The sequence below is a fragment of the Biomphalaria glabrata genome, chromosome 1, assembly GCF_947242115.1.
Source record: "Biomphalaria glabrata chromosome 1, xgBioGlab47.1, whole genome shotgun sequence".
NCBI classification, from domain to species: Eukaryota; Metazoa; Mollusca; class Gastropoda; family Planorbidae; genus Biomphalaria; species Biomphalaria glabrata.
In genome coordinates this window covers 71,689,332-71,713,536 of record NC_074711.1, presented here as the reverse complement: position 1 = coordinate 71,713,536, position 24,205 = coordinate 71,689,332, and the positions used below count along the sequence as shown (strand labels likewise).

The 24,205-nt window shown below is 36.0% G+C and overlaps 1 protein-coding gene across 1 annotated transcript in view; it reads right to left on the bottom strand.

Annotated features, from left to right (window-relative positions):
• Window positions 1-17,183, bottom strand: part of LOC106075668 (calcitonin receptor-like) — a 128,432-nt gene extending 111,249 nt beyond the window's left edge. The window contains exons 1-2 of the mRNA XM_056012520.1: window positions 16,883-17,183; window positions 1,721-1,839 (exon numbers count right to left, since the gene is read on the bottom strand). Of these exons, the coding sequence (XP_055868495.1) occupies window positions 1,721-1,760 (40 nt within the window). The 5' untranslated portion in view covers window positions 1,761-1,839; window positions 16,883-17,183. The remainder of the gene's footprint in view (window positions 1-1,720; window positions 1,840-16,882) is intronic.
• Between the last annotated feature and the right edge of the window lie 7,022 nt (window positions 17,184-24,205).

The following is a 24,205-nucleotide window of genomic DNA, read 5'->3' as shown; positions in this document are numbered from 1 at the left end:
AAGAAAAAAAGGAGGGGGATACGAAGCCAGTACTACTATTGGATGGACATTAGATATACACACACAGGGATGTCGTGATCGTCCTCAGATCATCTTTGAGTTACGTAACACGTCTTGAAGACTACATGTAGAAATGCATACAGAGCGAGTTTATATATATATATATATATATATATATATATATATATAAGACTAAGACTGCTTTATTGATCCTTATGGAAATTTGTTTTGATTACAAGGACTCTTTTCTCATATAAAGACAACACAACAGAACCATACACATAAATAGAACAGACACAGCATAAAGAGTTCATTCAGCGACTACACTCAAAACTACAACGTATGTTATTTTTAAGGGTCAAAGGTCTACCTAAATCGTAATCTAAACATTTACCTTTATGTCCATAAATCACTTTGAGTATATGTTGCAGATATATATATATATATATATATTTATATATATATATATATATATATATATATATATATATATATATATATATATATATATATATATATATATATCATTCCGAGTATATTAAAAATGTTGACAGACTTGAACAGCTTTATTAGATTTGCATTGGTAACGATTAGCAATCGATATGAACATCTGATACATCAATGTCAATAGGATTTAGGTTCAAAAGGACTTACATTTGTAATTATTGAGAGAGTTAATTAAGTCAAGATTCTTGAAACTCTAGGTTTTAACTATTGTTTTGTCTGGGAAGGGGTCCAAGCAGATGTCTGTATATCACAGCCCTTGTACCCATGCCTGGAAGAAGCAGATGTCTGTATATCACACCCCCTTTTACCCATGCCTGGAAGAAGTAGATGTCTGTATATCACATCCCTTTTACCCATGCCTGGAAGAAGTAGATGTCTGTATATCACACCCCCTTTTACCCGTGCCTGGAAGAAGCAGATGTCTGTATATCACATCCCCTTTTACCCATGCCTGGAAGAAGCAGATGCATGTATATCACATCCCTTTTACCCATGCCTGGAAGAAGTAGATGTCTGTATATCACATCCCTTTTACCCATGCCTGGAAGAAGTAGATGTCTGTATATCACACCCCCTTTTACCCGTGCCTGGAAGAAGCAGATGTCTGTATATCACATCCCTTTTACCCATGCCTGGAAGAAGTAGATGTCTGTATATCACACCCCCTTTTACCCGTGCCTGGAAGAAGCAGATGTCTGTATATCACATCCCTTTTACCCATGCCTGGAAGAAGCAGATGTCTGTATATCACAACCCCTTTTACCCATGCCTGGAAGCCCAAGATGCTCGGGGCTATAGTCGAGGAAGGAGGCCGAGTATAAAGGGAATTTCAACCATTTTCCTCTAATGGACCGCACTAATGATCCTTTGAGCAACGGCGTGTGGATCATGACTGGGTTGTTGGGATTATCAACCCCGACCTGTACAATTGCTGTCATATAATGAGCATACCAATAAATAATCACATCTACGCCTCCCTGGCCGAATTAGAAAATACATATTTTTTTTTTTGCAGCTGACAGTGTCTCTGGTTCGATACCCGAATGGAACCAAATTTTTTAATTTTTTTTTAATTATTTTATTATATTTGAAAATTTAATAATGGAGGTATTGACTTTTTAAAATTATATATTTAAAAATGTTTTTCTTGTTTAAATATTTTTTTATTTAGTATCCTTTATTGTGTTTGAAAGAACTTTACAAAAAGACTCACCATTAGAAGAGCTGGAGTTACTTGTACACGTAGCAACCATTGTTCATTTATAATGCACGACAAACTGGCCAGAAGAAGTATGGGTGAAAATCTGGCATCACCTAGTTGACACTTGACGTCTGCAAAGAAAGATAAAAATATAAAGAAGGGGAACTACTTTCTGTTAGCAGACCAGAAGATGAGAAAGAAATAATGGTAATAGCCCAGAGAATGATGGGGACCACTAGTGTGTCTAGTAGAGAGTGGATGACAGCAGACGGAGATGGATTAATGAGAAATGTATACTAGGGGGATTGCAGACCAGAAAAAGAAATTAGCAAAAAGGAAACTTTTAGTAGCATTAGTTTGTGAAAATATAAAATCGGAATCTAGAAAGAGAAGAAATAATATAGAGATAATGTACTACCTACGTTTTCGATATGTTGTGTCGTAGTGTGAGGATGATATTATGTAGTAAATACGAACTATTAATTCTAGGCCTAAAACTAGTGACGCAATATCCAAGCTTAGGCAGCGAATTCATATTGAATTATCCACTTTATAAAATTGAATGATAATAAACTTGAATCCTAGGAAAAATAAACGCGCGCAATGCTTCAAGAATAAAGGCACAATTTCAATGAATAAATAATTCCTCTACAGAGATAGTGTTGAAATGAAGTACACTAAACAAAATAGACTTCAATGAACTTTAACCACTTTTTATATTCTGTGATCTCGGAATATGCTGAGAAATATCCGCACTCTCGTTACTGAAGTCCTTTTTTTTTATCTCTTTTATTATTATTTTTTTTACAATACCTCTATTCAAGTCACTCCTTTATGAAGGGACCTAAAATGGCTCAAATGATTTTCCTAGAAATTTAACAGATGAGAAAAGAATTACTAGCTCATTTGAAACAATGAGAAAACTCTAATTTTACAGTTATAATTTAAAAAAATAAAAGCAATTAAAAATAAATTTAGCTTGAGACTATAATCTAGGTTTAAAAATCTATAATCTAGGCGTAATCAGCCGTATTACCGTAATGATGCGAGAACCGAGTAAATGTAAAGTTGCTTCAAATTTATTGTAGTTTAAAAGCGTTGCTTATATTTGCTTGCATATCTAATATAGATTACATCTAGATTCTCTAAATCTAGAAGTAGATATTGACTACCTCATAAAACTTCTAAATCAGAACTTAGGTTATAATTAATAGAGCTAAATTTCCATAAAATGAATATACCAATAAATAAGCGCACGGATACGCGCACTTTTATATCGGCCCCCGAAAGGGAAATAGACGCTATAAGTTTTGTGTGGTTTGTCTGTCCATCCGTCCGTCCCGTTTAGATCTCAGAAACTAGATGAGAAAATGAAAATCGGAAATAATGATATTTTAGATCATTCAAAGTTCTGATGCAAAGGCTACTTTTTTCTTTTCCGAAAGTAAACCATTTAATTTTTTAAATTACATATGCAAGCAGATTTTTCAACAAAAAAAAAACACCACTTTTAAATGAAAAACCTCAGTATAAGTATAACTTGGCAAAACAGACACATGGGAAAAGATAGTAATAAAATCTCAAGATATACGCCCAAATATGCCTTGACACATCTAGATGGTAGTTAAAGTGTAAATGACGTTATACCATTTCTGTCTTAAAGTATAACAAAGGAAACCTGTTAATATGATGTTAATTCTGTTTATAACTTTAATTAAATATTATTGTAAAATTTGCAATAACATTTGAATAAATGTAATAAACATTGGGATTTTACATTTGAGTAAAAATCAATAAAAGTAGGTAATCAGCTCACTGTATTGGTTCAACTAAAACAACTAACTAGCAATAGTGTTTATTGGAACATATTTGAAGAATGTTGATGGGGAGGAGTGACACCCTGAGCTACCGCACTAGGTGCCACCGGCACTGTATCGGGAGGTTTCCATGCTGATCTTAGGTGATCACTTAACGCTACACTACTTATTCCAGAAGAGTTAGAAGAGTCTTATCAAAGACGACGTGTTGCACTATTTGCTTTATGTGAAAAATGACGCCAAAATTTTGAAATTACTTTAAACGATCAAAACAAGTCTATGGGTTGAATATATTTTTGGTCCATTGGTAAATTTGATGAGGGGCCGCCTCTGAGTTTGTGTGATAACTTAAACTCTCTTTGTAATCTTTTTAAAAAAATTATTGTAAGCTTGTTCGCATAATTGCATTAGAAATTTTATAATAACCTCAATTAATACGTAAATGAAATCTGAAAAAAAAACCTAGTTAAAGTAGATAGGCTGGGTAGTGAAATGCCCACCCAACTCTAATGGGTTATTTGGAGAAAGTAACGAGATTGGTCGATGTGCTGGCCACATGACACCCTCTTTAACCATCAGCCGTAGAAACAATTGACCTTTACATCATCTGCCCTATAAATCTCAAGGTCTGAAAGTGATAGTTTAGTTAGTGGCAGCTGGTAAAACGTGCGTTGGAAAAACAACTATATCATTTATTTATTTTTTTTTACAGTATAAGCCATTTACTGTAATAATATTCTATGTGGCTGGTAATGGCGACCAAACAAAGCGTATTCGGCTAAAAGGGAAAAAGTCATGATTCTGATTGTATGCTAAACATGAGACTGTCTTCACAATCTCCATCCACAATGGAAGTTAACGAGTTTTCTCCCCTTTTACATTCATATCGTGTGGGATAGACACAGGTTCTAACACTTTACAAATATACAGCTTATCGATGTAGTAACATACTTCAGATCTATAGGAGCAGGTTTTAGTTCGGAGTCCAATGTAACATCTAGAAAGTCGCACACACTGAAACACTAAATACTTTGTAGCTGAAATACGCAGAGTAATCTGAGCCATATTTAGGACTTACTAGAGCGTCACGCTGTGGAAGGGTTTTCAGTTACTCAAAAATAAACAATAAAAACTAGGCCTATTGAGTATTTTCAAGACAAACAAAACAATGAGAAGAACATCAAACTGACCTACAGAAAAGTTTAGACAAAGTTTCCAATGCCAAAAAGTTCAAGATAAAAGTTCATATCCTTGTTAAACGCTTAACTTATCAACACTTATTTTATTCTGTACACATGATACACCAAAAGGCTAGCTATTTATTGTAGACAAAGACAAACATTTCTACATCAATATTTAAAAAGGAAAAATAAGCTTTAATGTAGATAAGCAAGTTCTATATTTCTTACTTCAAAACTGCGACATGCTTTTAGATTGATTAAGTGCATTTTTATTAAAACATTCAAAAGAAAGTTATTGGCCTCTACAGAAATCTTTCCGAGCGAGATGCACTGCTACTGTTATGATATTAACTAACAATATATCAAAAAGTGTGTTGAACTTTTTTATGGTTTTAGTAATCTGAATGAACTGGCCAGACACTTGCTATTAATATTTCAGCGTTCTTCTTCCTGGTGTGCACATAGTCTCTGGACTAGCTACAAGCAGCACGAAGGGAGCTATGGATAACTAAAGGAAATTCAGATTCAGTACACTACAGCTTATTAATAACAAAAGCAAAATTACAATACATTTTATTTTATAATTGATTTGTTTAGACACATTCAAATCATAAAGCTATAGATAACGATCTAGACTCGAAGACATCCTCAAATCATGTCTCTCGCACACACACCGATGCACACACACACGCAAGCACATTTGCAAGACTTCAGGATTCCTGCAAGATTTGTATTCCTAATGAGTTAATGGCAACATCTAGAACAGAATCAATGTGCCGAAAGGTTTCTGGTCATTCTGTTTTAAACAAAACATGTGTCCATCAATTGTACGCATGAACAGTTCATTAAACCCGGCACTAATTCAATTTGAAAATAAATAGATGATTTTTCTAATTTAAAAAAAAAAGACTTTGAAAGCAACTACATTAAGAATAAAAACATTTTGTTAATGTTTCAAATAATTTGCTTATGATTTCTAGCATCCAATGTAAAAAGTAAATTTTAATGTAAGCTGAATTTTCTTGATTTCATTTCAATACCACGTTACAAAATTTCATTCTACATAAACATCCACACAAAAAATCAGAAAATTTCATGAAATAAAAGCCCCCACTGTGTTTTTGATATAAAGATCTGCGTCATTGAACTCCTAAGGCTTCAGATTCTCAAGTTGTTGGTGATTTGGTTGCACATTCTCAAGTTGTCGGTGATTTGCTGCTATGGGATGTGTGTTTGTGTATTTCGTTGGGGACGATGATAAGAGGTAAATTGATTGGTTGGTGGCTTTGCGGTGTAGAATGATGAAATATGAGCTGATATGTTGTAATGCAGATGTTAAGAACGGGAGACCATCTAAATACATGTTTTTGTTGTGAGTTAGATTTTGTTTCATTATCAGTTTATTTCATTTCTATTAGATCTAGATCTTGTCTCATTTAGAATTTGTCTATATTATTAAAAAAAGTTTTGTTTAGTTTTGTTTTAAAAGAAGTTTGCTCAAGTGATTTCAAGTTCTTTATTTGAAATTTAATAGGTCTACATCTTTGAATCAACACTATCTTTCGACCCACACATAAGTCAGCTCTGCAAGCGTCTTGATTTACTGATGCGCAGAATAGACCAGATGCGACCTTATTTAACAACGGAGTCAACAAAATAGGTAGCTGTGGCATTCATCTCTCCCGCTTTGACTACTGCAACGCGTGCTAGCGGGTATACCCGATGACGAAATGGCCAACTTGCCACGAATTTAGAACAAAGACGCACGCAATAGTCCTAAGAAAAATTCTGCTAATAATCTTTTGAAAACACTCCATAGGCTTCCTGTGAAAGCAAGAATCGACTACGAGGTGGCCACACTTTGTCATCAGTGTATCTATAATGAAGAAAGAAATGCCGTTGTACCTTTGTGAACTGATCACTCCATATGTCCCTCAGAGAGCCCAGCGTTCAAATGGACTCAACGCTTCTAGTGGTTCCATGTTTCTCCCTCAAAAGCTACGGCCTGCGGGCTTTTTCAATGTACGGACCAAAGGTTTGGAACTCATTCCCCATAGATCTCAGACAGACAATATGCTTCACTACATTTAAGAAGATCATTCAAAATTTAAAACTTTTTTTAAGATTAGTTTGTCCTTTTAGCTCTCGTGTTTATGTTTGTAATGTTATCACTTGAGCCTACATTTTGTTTGTTAAAAGTGTTCTATAAATAAAAACTTATTGTTATATCGGTTTAGTTGTTCTCGCTTTTTGGAGCTACAAGTCAACGACCGACTACAACATTTAGTTGTACATTCTAAAGTTGTTGGCGATTGGTTTTTCAATAGACTTAGGCCTATAGGATTTCTTTAAAAGTAAATGATTTAACTTGTTCTTAAAGTCTCTCTCTCTCTCTCTCTCTTTCTCTTATATGTCTAAGAGAGAGGGAGAGAGACTTTTTGAAAAATATAGATTTATATGTAAATTTATTATATATTTTATATATTGTCAATCAGCAAAAACTCTTTTTAAACTGAGGTAAAGAAAAAACAACTCTATTTCTTATTCTTTATTCATATCTGAGGCATGCAAACTATCAATGAGTCTGCTGAAGAAGGCGACAGACAACTTCTCCCTACAAAGGACTACTCCAAAATTAGATGTACACTTTTCAATAAAGGTTTGAAGAAAGCCATTATATATATTACTCTTGACATACACGTTTCTAAAAATATAAAAAAAAACATAAATATTTCAAAGAACACAAAAGGGAGATTTTTTGAAGGCTGAGAAGCACAAGTTTGGGATATTGACTCCTGCACGAAACACATTTTGCATAATTCTTTATCCAACTTTTTTTCATTGTTTGTTATTAAATTTTCTTAGGAGATGCCTCGTGTCATAGGTAGGGGACATAAATATACAATCTTAGCATTGAGGCTACTGTATACAAAATAATTTTTCTAAAGTATTTCTTATACTTGTCTTTAATTTTGCTTTGAATTCGGTGTTACTTATGCACATATAGTTCCCCTTTCAGACATTGAGATCATCAGTGGCCCACGGTTTTACGATGGTGTATTTCCCATCTTTATATTCAACTGTCATAATGTAGATTTTATGTAGGGACGAGACCTAGCGAAGCACAACTGAAATTTTAAATACGTGTTAGATATGGTTTATATACAATCTAATCTCAAATGCGTTTACATTTACAAACCAAAAGCGTTCTCTTTTGAAAGAACACGAAACAATGACGTATCATTCAACCATGACGAGGACGATAGTGAAATAAGTTTTTTAATAGCGACAACTTTTTGACATTTGATTCGGACAAACGTACAGACAGATTCATAACAAAAATCCTTAGCGGGGCTTTTCACAAAAGGAACCGCTAAAAAGATGATTTATTGTTGCTGTCAAAAGTTGAACAATACACGCAATTGAATAAATCATTTGTTTTGTACTAGACAAGAAGGCACTAAATAAGAACAAGTTAACAAAATAGATACAAAAAAAAAAAAAGATTCATTTTCAAAGTGCTGGTCAAGCATATAAATTTTCAGGGGAAAAAATCTAATTTATTGAAGTCCTTTCGACTGCGTTTTTGTCCAACATATGATATCGACCAATTAGCTTTGGGATTGGTTGTAGCTTGATTGGCTTCTTTGCAATAAACTAGTCCGTGGTACCCAAAAAATAATATTTACTTTTTCTTTATTCAGAAAATTAGCGTGAACTAATTGATGGTTTCATTCACTTCGCCTATCCATTGTTAGTACAAACTAGTAAATCTGTTTTTGTATACCCTTAAATCTGTTTTGTATACCCTTAAGGCTATGTTTTCCCCTGAAGGTTACGTTTGTTCTGTCCTCACTAATTAAATCTATCCGTTCTAGTTTTTAAAGTAATTTATATTTCTGACAAATTTTAAGTTCTGCTAGCAGTAATTAGCTGTCAGCTCATAGAATGTGGAAGGGTCAATGAAGATCTCAAGATGACATGCTTCTGGCATTTGAAATGCCCAAACCTTGATGTCAGATTATTTATTGAGCCACGGAAAACTCGATAATTTTGTTAAATAATTTTCAAACCAACTTTCTTAGAAAGCCCATCCACTACTCGATTACAAACTGCGTCAACATGCTCCAATTCTTCTTCTTCTTTGCCATCTTGAGTTTTAAAAAAAATATTATTATTTGTAGTTTCTTTTCAAAATTAATTCCGCCTGCAGTGTGGATCCTAGCTATTTCCTAGTAGCTCGTATATTATTGTGTGCTCGATAGCGGGTGCCAATTAGTCGACCTAGATTTCCAGTGTCAAACGTCCAGTGCTATGCTAATTTATATTTTTTGACATTAGTACAATTTATTCCATTAAATGTGATCCAGGAAAAATATATTAGAAGATATTTGCCTTTAAGTCATATTCACACTCACACAATGCACATTCCTCAAAGTCAAATAATTGGAATCTGTTATTTGAACATTTTGTCATTATCCAATCTAGCTGAACATTTATTTATAAACTCGTGCTGCACAGTTAATTCAAACAGAAAGTAAGTTTACTTCGTTAACTATTCAATTAATGTAAACCAAAATAATTACTTTAAATCTCAGTGTTCCTTCTGTGTTATATGGGGAGCTTACAATGCTTAAAATGTTTCTTATTACTGAATATCATTAGTATCCCTAATGCATGTGTACGTCCCCGTCCAAAATAAGATACAACGCAATGAATGAACAGTAACATAGGAATGTTCAGTATTGCTTACAGTTTAACGAGGAACAATATAGATCTTAGGACAGAAATAAAGTGTTTAACTCTTTCTCTCCGTAATTATTTACCACATTCTGGTGGAATCAACGCTGGTATCGTCAGTTATGAGAGAAGGAGATCTGTATAACGTTCATCGAATCACTGCCTCTACTCTGACCTTATCAATACACCACAAACATGGCTTCAAGGGCAAAAGAGAAAATCATCTTGGACCTACCAAAAGTGACTTCAACAGAAATTTCAGATAATAATATTTTGAAAAAGAAGGAAAACCTGATCATTCCGAGTCTCTCGGTGATTTCCCTTGAATGGCTACCTTCCAAATGTATGTTCCATTAGACTTGGACTCAATGACCACCATAACGAGCTCTGAAGCTCTGACCGACTTTTCTCTTCATAACACTATCACATTTTAGTCTTTCATTTTCTTAACCAGTTTTATTTTACTTATTTGTTAATATAATTTACGAGCTACTTAACAGTGGTGTATATCACAAAAATGTAACAAAAAATCTAGACTATAAATCTGGACACTTTTAAACTGCTTGACAATGTCTATAAACACCAGTGACCTTTAGTACACGTTTACCTAATATGAGAATTGAAATTTTCATTTTATTTATGTTGCTATAAGATTACCTTTACCGCTACCTATCTCTTAGTTATTGGACCGTTGGGGCACCATGCAAGATTCGTCGACCTTCTTTCCCCATTCCACTGTCTTTTGCCTTAGAACCTCTTTCAATAGCAGGCCCGTCCTTTGTTTTATGTTGTCCTCCCACAGCTTTCCCTGTCTGCCTCTTGTTCTTTTTCTTGGTACTGTTCCCTGAAGGAAGGTCTTTGCGAGCCCCGAAGATCTTGTAACTTGGCCATAGATTTTAAGCTTGCGTTCTTGTTTTTTTTACGATAGTTAGCTGGTCATCATGGGGTCCAATCTCTGCAGTAACCCTGTCTCTAATCTCTTGGTTTGTGATGCAGTCTTTGAATGCGATACCTGTAGCATCTCAAACCCTAACCCTAATTCTATAAGATATCAAAGTTTTAAAGCAGCTGATGGCCTCCTCGCAACTCATCCCATAGACAATGAATACATTTGTCGAGAGACCTATATCTATAGATATGTATATGATAGTATTTAAATGAATGTTCACATTGTAATGATTGTCCAAAATTCTTTATGCTATTTTAAGTGAGAGAGGTTTTTCAAATTTTATTTTATTTGCTCAATTAACTTTTAGATGAGTAAGTTCTATTTTTGATAGACATCTTCATAATGCTTCGTTCAGTATGAAAATGTATATATAAACCATTCAACGACTATTCATGGCATCTTGAAATCATTGAATTTTTTCAATGTACTTTGTCTTGATCTTCATCAAATTCATTTTGTTCTTTTTAAATATAGACATTGACTCAAATCCTTGTTTTCATGCTTAGAAAGAAAGGTCTTTTTTTAATCCAAGGGTATCATTTACTAGGCTATGAAACACTTGCCCTTGCCCTGTAGTTTTACATTTAGCTCAATAATATGACTACTAACATCAACTAAAAAACTCAAACATCCATTTTTTGTTCATCTCAAGAAATAGCGTTTTCTTCGGTAAGCTCCTCTTTATCATATAAAAGTTTCCAAAATTTTCCAAGTATTTGCGCCACTTCTAATCAAGCAATGAGCTACTATTGATACATTCGCCTTAGGCTGGACACACCTGTTTATTTCGTTATACATTTCCAACGTGATAGACTCGTTAGAGTGTATCGTATTATTTGATAGGATCGTTAGAGTGTATCGTATTATTTGATAGGCTCGTTAGAGTGTATCGTATTATTTGATAGGCTCGTTAGAGTGTATCGTATTATTGGTATTGTTACCAAAGACAGTTTTTGCAAATAAAAGTAAAAAATCAGTAACATATTCTGGTGATTGAGCCCACTTTCAATTTGACAAAACAAGTTTTGAACTACATTTCAGGTACATGAAATTTTTATTTTCTGTCACCAAGAATTTAAAAAGTTAACTAGTGGAGCAGAAATGATTTCAAGTAACTCATGCCTTCATCCTAGAAAGACTATACGTTGAGCTAGTCAGATGCTTGATTAACTGTTTGGATAGAAAGACTATACGTTGAGCTAGTCAGATGCTTGATTAACTGTTTGGATAGAAAGACTATACGTTGAGCTAGTCAGATGCTTGATTAACTGTTTGGATAGAAAGACTATACGTTGAGCTAGTCAGATGCTTGAATAACTGTTTGGATACAAGAATGTTAGTTTAGACTTCGTACAAACGAACTTTGCAAACTTGTCAAGACTTTAACAAAGTTTTATTGCAATGAAATGAGTACAAGCGAATTAGAATCTACCAGCCAGGTAAAAATTAGACATATATTAATCTAGGTCACAAAGAAACGGATTTGAAAAAGAGAAAACCTCACACTAGCATTAAATAGCCAGCAGAATATAAACAGAAGAATATTGTCTATCAGCGATGAAATATAGCAATGTGACCATTAATGTGTTAACATTAAAGGCATTAACGCTATGTTTCTATTTGTACCAAAATGTGGTCAGCTTAAAATAACCTTATCCAACATAAAATCAATGTATTGACTTTCTTACGAAATTGTAAAGATACTTGGGACATTTGTTTCAATGACTTTTAAAAATCTCTGAGGTTATTTCCCTTGGCGACTTAGTCCCTCCAATGGTCCATCACCATTATTTCTACAAAATCAACACAAGGCAAAATACGTTAGAATCTAGCAGGGAGTGAACTAGAGTTGAGAATCGAGGGCTACTAAAAATAGCTTGCTATTTGGTGTATCTGGTGTACGGAAAACGGAAGTGACGATTAGTTTATGTAATTTACATGGTATACGTCATACGAGACATTTTGTGCACTTTTTACCCACTAAAAACCAAATTTACAAGTTTTTTTTGCTTGCGACACTAACTACTGTTATGATTTAGTTGGTTACAGCGATCTTTTAATACAGGGTTTTGGGAATTGATATCAATTGAAAACTGTGCATAATAACCGCCAATAGAAATATTTGGAACGTTTTGTAAACTGCTATTGTCTCGCGATCATGACTTTCAAGTCATGTCTACATTTGACTGTATTACATTGGGGCGTGTGCCATCAGACTGATACTTTGTGTGCTTTAGTTTTGTTATATGTTTAAATTTGCAACGAAAATAGAAGGACAGAGAGACAGGCTGAGAGAATAACAGATAGACAGACAGATAGATAGATGTAGACAGACAGACAGATAGACAGACAGACAGATGGATGTAGATAGACAGTGTTAGGGCACGATTAGGAACTAGTTATTTGTTTCATAGAAAGAGAAAGTTTTGACTTAAACGCGATTAGTAAAAACAAGGCTAAGATTTTAGGATGAATGCCGCAATATAAACATACTTCTTCCACCACGGCTTTAGAAAGAGGTCGTTTTTATGGACGTTAAGATTTAGCTTGACGACATTCGACGGTTACCTTCGTTATTATTAAACTTCTTGTTCGACATTCGCTATCAGCGTCGACTAAGTTATATTGATGGCCTTTCTCTTTGTTCTTTGATTTCATTATTTAAGTGTCACCTCAGTTTGATTTATCTGCGTAGAACACAGCGCGGAAGCGCCTTAACAAGAAAAAAAAGATAGATAGATAGATAGATAGATAGATAGATAGATAGATAGATAGATAGATAGATAGATAGATAGATAGACAAACAGACAGACAGACAGACAGAGAGATAGATAGATAGATAGGTAGACAGACAGACAGACAGACAGACAGACAGACAGATAGATAGATAGATAGATAGATAGATAGATAGATAGATAGATAGATAGATAGATAGATAGATTTCCCCTCCCCGCTTATCGTTCCTGCCCATTAAAACAAAACAAAGCCATCCCAGCATGTTACTTTCTCTCCCTATAACCCTGCGGTTGTTCTGCGGTTGTTCTGCTGTTGACACTTTTCAATGTAAGAAGATTTCAAAGTTTACCCAGCAGTCCCTCACAGTGGAAAGAAGTGCGGCCCTCGTTTTTTACATCACATTAATCCATGCACCATGTGTTGTCAGTCTACATGCACTATAAATGTATTAACTAGAGTTCTACCCTCACATTGAAAACGTTACATACTTTTTCAACCAAGCTTAAAGCTGATAACTTACTTACGTGCACAGAAAAATTATTAAGCATAATTTACCATTTGTGTAAGCCAATCAAGATTCAATGTATGTGTCATGTTTTAAAGTAATTGAAAACATCTGGAGAATTCTTCTTCTCGATCAAGAGCAGGCTTAATTGAGTGTTTCACAATATTGTATTAGTGGCGCCCCATAAACCCCGAGTCAGGGGCACGATGCCACCTTTGTCCCCCTGTTGTTGACGGTCACTGACTTAATAACGTGTTCAAAATGTGTACCAGACAGACAGACAGCGTGAATTGATATAAGCTTGGTATTTAAAAAAAACGCTTAAAACTTTAATTAGATTTGCTCTAAATTCACTGACCGGTATCATAGATCTCATGGGCGTAGCCAGGATTTTTTTTCGGGGAGGGTTTTGGGGGGGGGGATTCCACCCCCGACCTCCCCCCCCCCCGCGAAAAAAAAATATATGTGTGTGTGTGTGTGTGTGTGTACATAATTAATCTTTATTACATTCTGACCCTTTCGGAAGACGTTTATTGTTTATTGTAGACTCCCCGCTCTTGCTAGCAAGGGAGTCTGGGGGAGTTCGCAGCGCTCCACCAGCGCGGGGCGAAGCACCGCCGCCGAGCACTATTTCTGGTATTGAAAGCCAACAAATGCATATTCTGAGGTATCTACAGTGCATTATCTTGCTATTAAAAAGTTTTATTTCAAAAACCTAATGTGCTATTCTTACTGACTTAGACCCTCTCGCGCCGTTCGGCGCATTTGCCGACAAGCTGTTTCCGCAACTCTTATTTTGCGTAATTCATTTTGTCGGAAAACATGTCCCGCAAAACCTCATGCGACGCTCTGTCACAACCTTACTAAGGATTCGACTCCCAGTTCGGCATATGATTTCTTTGATTTAGACCCGATCTCTCTGACTGACTCCTAAAATCTGTCTTAGCCATCTTTGTTGAGACACATTTAATGATTTTCAATTTCGGCAGAAGACTATTCACACTTAATTAATGGAGCCCAAGCCACTGGTAGAAATTTGTAACCTTTCTTGACTACGCTCTTGGAATTACATGCCTGTATTTCGCTTTAGATTTTATATGGAAAAGGAAAGTTTTTTCGTCAAATCATCTGTTGAGGGATTTTAAACTAAAAAATCTCTGGGTTTTTTTTGTTTTGTTTTTAATTCAAAACCCCATTTAGCTACGATCATAGAATTTGGTGACTGTAGTTTGCTTTAAAATAATATCGAAGAGAGAGGTTTTCAACTCTAAACGCTCTGTAGGGGAATTTTAAACTCAAAACCATCTGGAGGGGTTTTAACCTTTAAAGAAAAAGCCATCTGGAGGAGAGGGATTTAAACTCAAAACTCCTTTGGCTACGCTCATAGATTTTATAGTGTGTAATTTGCTTTTTTTTTATATTGAAGAGGTACTTTTTAGCTTCAAACCCCAACTGTAAAGGGGGAGGGGGGTTAAACTCAAAACCCCTTTGGCTATGCTCATAGAATTTTGAGTGTGTAATTTGCTTTTTTTATATTGAAGATGGGGTTATTGTAAATTTTGGATGGGGTTTTAAAATCAAAATCTTCCTCAACTGTGCTGTTGGAATTTGGGGATTGTTGTTTGCATTTTTGTTTTGTTTTGTTTTTATAGAAGAGGGGGATTTAACTGCAAAAACCTCTGGTAGGGGGTTTAAAATTCAAAACCCCCTGTAGGGGGTTTTAAACTCAAAGCCCCCTGGTAGAGGGATTTGTATCTCAAAACCCCCTGATAGGGGTTTTTAAAATCTCAAAACCCCCTGGTAGGGGGATTTAAACTCAAAACCCCCTGGTAGAGGGTTTTTAACTAAAAACTGCCTCGGCTGTGCTGTGGTAAGTGATGATTTAGTATTAAAATCTCACCTAAAATAAACAAAATGAAAGCAAAAATCAGTCACTTAATTCCGTCCCCCCCCCCCTGCGGGGGGGGGATTTCATTTCGGGGGGGGTTTGAACCCCAAGAACCCCCCCCTGGCTACGCCCATGAATTAGATCTATATCCTAACTAAAGAAACTAATGTATCTCGATTACATGATTTATATAGCAGACACACTACACTATTTACACGTAAATTAACGCAATCATAATAAGGAGGTTTGCCTAGGTGCTAGTCAACTTTAAGAATTCTACAACAAAATATGACTGCTACTTTATTTTTCACAAAAGATAAATTGCAAAAAAAAAAAAAACGAATTTTATGGTATCACAACAACAAATGTAAAAACTTTGTTCAGAAATTGTTCATTGTTCTTGCTGTCATTTGCTTGTCCTTTTTCCTGCCATAGACGCATGAAAGTCAGCACACAACCTACATGATTGCTACTTTTTTGTTTTGTTTTGTTTTGTAATTGTACTTGTTTTGTTTTATTTGTTTGTTTGTTTTTTTGTTGCATTTAATTTGTTTTCTTGTTACGGTTGGTATTTTTGCATTGCGCCATCAGTAATGTCAATTCAATTCAATAGGTTTCACCATATACCCCCTAGTCAACTTTGCAGAAAAGGACAATTTATGTTCACGCATCATTGCGGTAATACGGCTTTCTACATGTTGGCGTTTGTTTACTTTTTTCCTATTTATTTTTTAGTTTCAAAAATTATATCGGTCAAGCTAGAATTTTCCCCATGTGGCCAACGAGATAGTAATTTTTTTTTCAGCGATACACATCAACTGTTAAATTTCTAGAAAAATCGTTAGAGAAGTATTCGAGATCAGCGTGCATCCTCCATTAAGGAGTAACTTTAATAGATGCATTGTAAAAAAACATTTGTTTATGCAGAGAAGACAATCTTCAATTTTAGAAAATTCGAATGTTACATCTATATTCTTAATCATTTCCAAAAATGTGTTCAGAATTATCTGTAATACTACATAACCTTGAAAACAAGCGAAATCGCTTAGAGAAAATGAGATGGATTTAAGATATAAACTTAATGATATTCTGGCATTATTTGTTGAGAAATATCTAGATACCCATCTATTTTTTTTTATTTACTTTTATTCTTGCTAGAAAGAGAGAGAGAGAGAGAGAGAGAGAGAGATAGAGTGAGGATATAAAGAGGAAGAACATTTCTTTCAAAGTTGTGTCTAAATGTGAGTTAAGATTTGTAAAAATATATATATTTAGTAAAACTTAAAATGTACTGCAAATAGATAAGGCAATTAAATATATTGAGTTCACAAACATAAAACTATATAAAACATACTTACTTGACGCTATCTACCACTGTTAGGTAGTTACGTCAGTTCATTATTGGAAACTCATTACCATATCAAATAATTAGCATTGTAAACAGTTCAAACTATGATAGCAATTAGAATACGTATCACTAGAGACTAGCTACTGCATGTGCATCAGGCGTTAATCCATTCAATCTGGATGCCTAAGTCAATCATCGAAAGTGTAGCACAACGATTTTGTGTCACGGGTATTTGGTTGTTAAATATGGGCTAGTGATAGAGGTGTTGACACCAGACTCGATCCTAATGCACTGGACCATCTAGTCTGGTGAAGCAGGAATCAAGTTCGCCCTCACATCATTTTCACTAATATGCATATAGAGAGGGAGGGGGGGGGGCAGTTAGTTATTGGCAGAGGTGGACAGAAAGGAGGGAGGGAGAGGTGGATGTGATCGAAGACTTGACCAACGCGATGGGGCCGTGGCCTAATCACCGATTCCAATATGTTTCTCTTAGCACATAGTAGAACAAAAAAATGACTCTCTCTCTCTCTCTCTCTCTCTCTCTCTCTTTTGCTCGCCTTATTCGGTAAGCTCACTAAACTCCTTTAACTCCGACATCACGAGATGAAGTTCTCACAATACCACGTGTATCACGGGCGTCCCCTAACTTGGTTAGTCTTCAAATAGTACTCCAGAAATCAAATATTTTCTGAGGAGTTCAGTGCTAAACGTCATGTTCTAATTGTCCTGTTTTGAATACTTCTTGGCAATATCTACAGACTAGCATTAACCACCGGCTACCTCCGTTGATTTGTTCCATGGGCAGATTCTGTAAAGGTCATCTGTTTCTGTGGCCGAAGGTTAAAGAGGGTGTCATGTGGCTAGAACAATGACCAACCTCCTTTATTTTCCCCAACTAATGTCAGGTTCCCATTAGAGCTGGGTAGACTCAGAGGCGCCCTAAAGATTCCGAAATTAAAGATACCAGTCCTCACCAGGATTCGAACCCAGGGCCAAGCCCCTCACTTCCCAACAGCTTTGATAGCACTTACAGTTTTGTACTTGACAATACGGAGAACAAGAATAGTGAAAGTTATTTTGTTCCATCATTTGGTCAACCTGTTGAAGACCATGCGTTTGTCTAGCTTGTAATGACACAAAGACAGTTGTAAAAGAACAAGGGGACATGAGCTGTCAACTGAACATAGAAAGAGAAAATATTGAAGAAGAGAGAAATAGGAAGAATGAAAAGTCGAAGAAAGTAGAAATACAAAAAGTGAAAAACATAAAAAAGTGTAGCGATAATGAGACAGAACGAAATAGAGAGAAAAAAGAAAGAATGAGAGACTCACACGAGGAAAGAGAAATAAGGGCAGAAGAAAACAGAGAAAGAAAGACAGAAGAGGACAGGGAAAGAAAGACAGAAGAGGACAGAGAAAGAAAGACAGAAGAGGACAGAGAAAGAAGGACAGAAGAGGACAGAGAAAGAAAGAAAGAAAGAAGACGACAGAGAAAGAAAGACAGAAGAGGACAGAGAAAGAAAGAAAGAAGAGGACAGAGAAAGAAAGACAGAAGAGGACAGAGAAAGAAAGAAAGAATAGGACAGAGAAAGAAAGACAGACGAGGACAGAGAAAGAAAGAAAGACGAGGACAGAGAAAGAAAGACAGAAGAGGACAGAGAAAGAAAGAAAGAAGAGGACAGAGAAAGAAGGACAGAAGAGGACAGAGAAAGAAAGAAAGAAGAGGACAGAGAAAAAAAGAAAGAAGAGGACAGAGAAAGAAAGAAAGAAGAGGACAGAGAAAGTAAGACAGAAGAGGACAGAGAAAGAAAGACAGAAGAGGACAGAGAAAGAAAGAAAGAAGAGGACAGAGAAAGAAAGACAGAAGAGGACAGAGAAAGTAAGACAGAAGAGGACAGAGAAAGAAAGACAGAAGAGGACAGAGAAAGAAAGAAAGAAGAGGACAGAGAAAGAAAGACAGAAGAGGACAGAGAAAGAAGGACAGAAGAGGACAGAGAAAGAAGGACAGAAGAGGACAGAGAAAGAAAGAAAGGACAGAGAAAGAAAGACAGAAGAGGACAGAGAAAGAAGGACAGAAGAGGACAGAGAAAGAAAGAAAAAAGAGGACAGAGAAAGAAAGAAAGAAAGAAAGAAAGAAGAGGACAGAGAAAGAAAAAAAGAAGAGGACAGAGAAAGAAAGACAGAAGAGGACAGAGAAAGAAAGACAGACGAGGACAGAGAAAGAAAGACAGTAGAGGACAGAGAAAGAAAGACAGAAGAGGACAGAGAAAGAAGGACAGAAGAGGACAGAGAAAGAAAGAAAGAAGAGGACAGAGAAAGAAAGACAGAAGAGGACAGAGAAAGAAAGAAAGAAGAGGACAGAGAAAGAAAGACAGAAGAGGACAGAGAAAGAAAGAAAGAAAGAAAGAAGAGGACAGAGAAAGAAAGACAGAAGAGGACAGAGTAAGAAAGACAGAAGAGAACAGAGAAAGAAAGAAAGAAGAGGACAGAGAAAGAAAGACAGAAGAGGACAGAGAAAGAAAGACAGACGAGGACAGAGAAAGAAAGACAGAAGAAAACAGAGAAAGAAAGAAAGAAGAGGACAGAGAAAGAAAGACAGACGAGGACAGAGAAAGAAAGAAAGACGAGGACAGAGAAAGAAAGACAGAAGAGGACAGAGAAAAAAAGAAAGAGGAGGACAGAGAAAGAAAGAAAGAAGAGGACAGAGAAAGAAAGAAAGAAGAGGACAGAGAAAAAAGACAGAAGAGGACAGAGAAAGAAAGAAAGAAGAGGACAGAGAAAGAAAGACAGAAGAGGACAGAGAAAGAAAGACAGAAGAGGACAGAGAAAGAAAGACAGAAGAGGACAGAGTAAGAAAGAAAGAAGAGGACAGAGAAAGAAAGACAGAAGAGGACAGAGAAAGAAAGACGGAAGAGGACAGAGAAAGAAAGACAGAAGAGAACAGAGAAAAAAAGAAAGAAGAGGACAGAGAAAAAAAAAGTAGAGGACAGAGAAAGTAAGACAGAAGAGGACAGAGAAAGAAAGACAGAAGAGGACAGAGTAAGAAAGACAGAAGAGAACAGAGAAAGAAAGAAAGAAGAGGACAGAGAAAGAAAAAAAGAAGAGGACAGAGAAAGAAAGAAAGAAGAGGACAGAGAAAGAAAGAAAGAAGAGGACAGAGAAAAAAGACAGAAGAGGACAGAGAAAGAAAGAAAGAAGAGGACAGAGAAAGAAAGACAGAAGAGGACAGAGAAAGAAAGACAGAAGAGGACAGAGAAAGAAAGACAGAAGAGGACAGAGTAAGAAAGAAAGAAGAGGACAGAGAAAGAAAGACAGAAGAGGACAGAGAAAGAAAGACGGAAGAGGACAGAGAAAGAAAGACAGAAGAGAACAGAGAAAAAAAGAAAGAAGAGGACAGAGAAAAAAAAAGAAGAGGACAGAGAAAGTAAGACAGAAGAGGACAGAGAAAGAAAGACAGAAGAGGACAGAGTAAGAAAGACAGAAGAGAACAGAGAAAGAAAGAAAGAATAGGACAGAGAAAGAAAGACAGAAGAGGACAGAGAAAGAAAGACAGACGAGGACAGAGAAAGAAAGACAGAAGAAAACAGAGAAAGAAAGAAAGAAGAGGACAGAGAAAGAAAGACAGAAGAGGACAGAGAAAGAAGGACAGAAGAGGACAGAGAAAGAAGGACAGAAGAGGACAGAGAAAGAAAGAAAGAAGAGGACAGAGAAAGAAAGACAGAAGAGGACAGAGAAAGAAAGACAGAAGAGGACAGAGAAAGAAAGACAGAAGAGGACAGAGTAAGAAAGAAAGAAGAGGACAGAGAAAGAAAGACAGAAGAGGACAGAAAAAGAAAGACGGAAGAGGACAGAGAAAGAAAGACAGAAGAGGACAGAGAAAGAAAGACAGAAGAGAACAAGGAAAGAAAGAAAGAAGAGGACAGAGAAAGAAAGACAGAAGAGGACAGAGAAAGAAGGACAGAAGAGGACAGAGAAAGAAAGAAGAGAACAGAGAGAATGAGACGGAGATAGAGAAATAGTGATAAAGAGAAAAAAAAAGAAATGGACAAAATTAGAGAAAAAAAAAGAAAATAGTGTAAAAATAATTTGGAGGGAGAAATACGTCTGCTGAAAGAGAGAGAAAGAGAGAGAGAAGTACTTAGAGAAAAAGACAGTGACTAAAAACATAATAAAGAAGAAAACTACAAGAAAGTTTCCAACAAAGAGAGTGAGAGAGATGGACATCGATCAAATGTCTTGTATTCAAACTGTAGACAATGGAGGTTCTAAAAGAGGATATTTCTAATTAATATGTTGTTGTTTTTTAAACACGGATATTTTATGGTGGACTATGACATCGGAGAGTCTTCAGGAATGCCATTAGAAAAACTAGAAAAGTAATTTCAATTAAAATATATTTTTTTATGTCTAATGTATATTGCGTTAAAAAATCGTTTGACCAGCACACACAGACCTGGCAAACACAGAACTAGCACACATTGCTCAGCACAAAGAAATCTAGCAAGCATTACCAACACATAACAATCTAGCATACATTGCTATAACATAGATGTCGAAAGCACAAATAGGCCAAGAAAACATTATACCAAGCACACATAGGCCTAGAGGAAGGACATAGACCAAGCACACGTAGGCCTAGAAGACATAGACCAAGCACACATAGGCCTAGAGGACATAGACCAAGCACACGTAGGCCTAGAAGACATAGACCAAGCACACGTAGGCCTAGAAGACATAGACGAAACACACATAGGCCTAGAAGACATAGACCAAGCACACATAGGCCTAGAAGACATAGATCAAGCACACGTAGGCCTAGAAGACATAGACCAAGCACACGTAGGCCTAGAAGACATAGACGAAACACACATAGGCCTAGAAGACATAGACCAAGCACGCGTAGGCCTAGAAGACATAGACCAAGCACACATAGGCCTAGAAGACATAGACCAAGCACACGTAGGCCTAGAAGACATAGACGAAACACACATAGGCCTAGAATACATAGACCAAGCACACTTATGCCTAGAAGACATAGACCAAGCACACGTAGGCCTAGAATACATAGACCAAGCACACTTATGCCTAGAATACATAGACCAAGCACACATAGGCCTAGAATACATAGACCAAGCACACTTATGCCTAGAAGACATAGACCAAGCACACGTAGGCCTAGAAGACATAGACCAAGCACACATAGGCCTAAGGGACATAGACCAAGCACACATAGGCCTAGAAGACATAGACCAAGCACACATAGGCCTAGAGGACATAGACCAAGCACACATAGAGGACATAGATTCAAAAGTTTAACTATGAGATTATGTGACATGCACATATCTCTGTGTTCTCCTACCGAGGATAAACTCAAGATATTAGATCAAATATTGGTGGAGAATATGGTGATTGTCAGAGAACTAGTGAACGTAAAATGTTCACTTAAATTAGAAATTGGTCAGTTACTTCTTGCGACTACTTTAAAAAAAAATAGGCCTACGTTGAAGATTTGTTCGTTATCATACTGGGCCATCATGCCAGACGGAAGAAGACTGTTGGAACACAACGAACGAACACAATATCAAGCACTGCACTGCAGGTATTTATTAAAAAGTTCAAAAAGTCTGTAAGTGTATCTTTTTTTTTAAGCGTTTAAATCTAACAGCCTCGCAATAGTAAAAACCGGCCCTGAATCTCCTTAAAAAAATATAACAAAAATGATTTGCAAACTTTTGTATGTCCTGCATGACATCTTCCTTTGTGCCCGACTTGCATTTGTGATCACGAGAGGAAAATAATGTACCGCCACCTTTTCACCTCTGATGTCCAGAAGTGGTGCCCGTCATTATCAAATCTGGTGTCCAAAAATGATAGCCTAACAGTTTCTGAAAATATTTCATTTCGTCCAGTGCGGACATTGTCGTCCACTTCACCCTCGCAAGTGTCAACAGAAAATGGGTCAGTTGATTTCATTCCAAAGCTCTGGGGTATGGGCTTGCACTGTTAGATGGTATCTTGGAATCAATGTGAGTTTCTTTTGAGCATCCTTGTTCTTGAAATGTCTGTCTCTACGTGCCACGATTGCAGTTGAACTACACGCCCATGTCATAGACAAAACAGGGAGCATAAAAGTTGGTAAAAGTACATTCTTGCTGTTTGCCTATGTATCCTTTTTTAAAATAACAAATACATTTTGATGGTTTTTCAATTTGATTCCAAATATTTATTTTATTTGCAATACACAGGATATTTTTGAAGTCAAACAAATTTTGATGCGACAGTTGGAGACATTTATGGCTACTTTTAAAAAGATGGAAACAGGAGGGAGAGCAATAAATAACGAAACAAAATTGTTATTTTATTACATTTTTGTTTGTAAGCGGCCCACGTAAAGAGCAAAGTCGTTTTTTAGTTTTATGTAGTCTGTCCGTCTGTCACGTTTAAATTTCAAAAACTAGAAAAGCTGTTAAAAATCCAATTTTATCCTATTTGTTAGTTTACAAACGATTATTTATTGATTTCAGATAGCGAGCAGGTTTCTTTTTTTTTTTTTTTTTTTCTAATCTTATATATGTAACTTATGCAAACTGTTGTTTTTTTTTCATAAAAATACACCACTTTTAAAATAATACATTGGATTTCGAAGAGGGTATATTGAGAAAGGATAATATTATTTTGTATTTTTTTTTTATATTACATATTGTTTCGTCATTTGTCTAATTTTTATTGTAATTTTTAGATGTAACTATTTGCAGAAAACGTTTATTTTTCTTTCAAAAAATGTCATGACGTATAATTAAGATTGCTATCTATTTTGTTTTTTAAAACAAGAATTATTTAATAGGCAGTGGTTCGTATAATTTATAAGTGGTGCGCTGCTCAGGCTCCTACATATCAATAATTTCGCACCAAAGACCCTTGGGACCCTCGACCAAAGGGGAGAATTTCTCCGGGATATCAAGAATGAGAGATAGGCTCAAACCCACTGTCCGAAAGGTCAGTATCAACTACTAAGTGATTATTTTATTACATCCGGGCTTGTTTGTTGTTTTTTTTTGGGGGGGAGGCTTCTTGAGCCATTGCCGTGTTTCCCTTGCTAAGTCATTTTATTGAGCCAGTGAAGGTTGGATTGGAGCCACCACAGAGAGGCCAGTGAGGAGGGGCGTGGCTCAGGGGACAAGGACTAGCGACTCCTTCCTTTTTCTTTGCCACCTGCAATGCACTCGGAACTTCGTAATCTAACGGGAGGTTATAGTTCCATGTTTGTCTATTTCCTCCGCGATGGGGCAATAACTCAAGCTAAAAAAATACAACATACACCAGATGTTCTC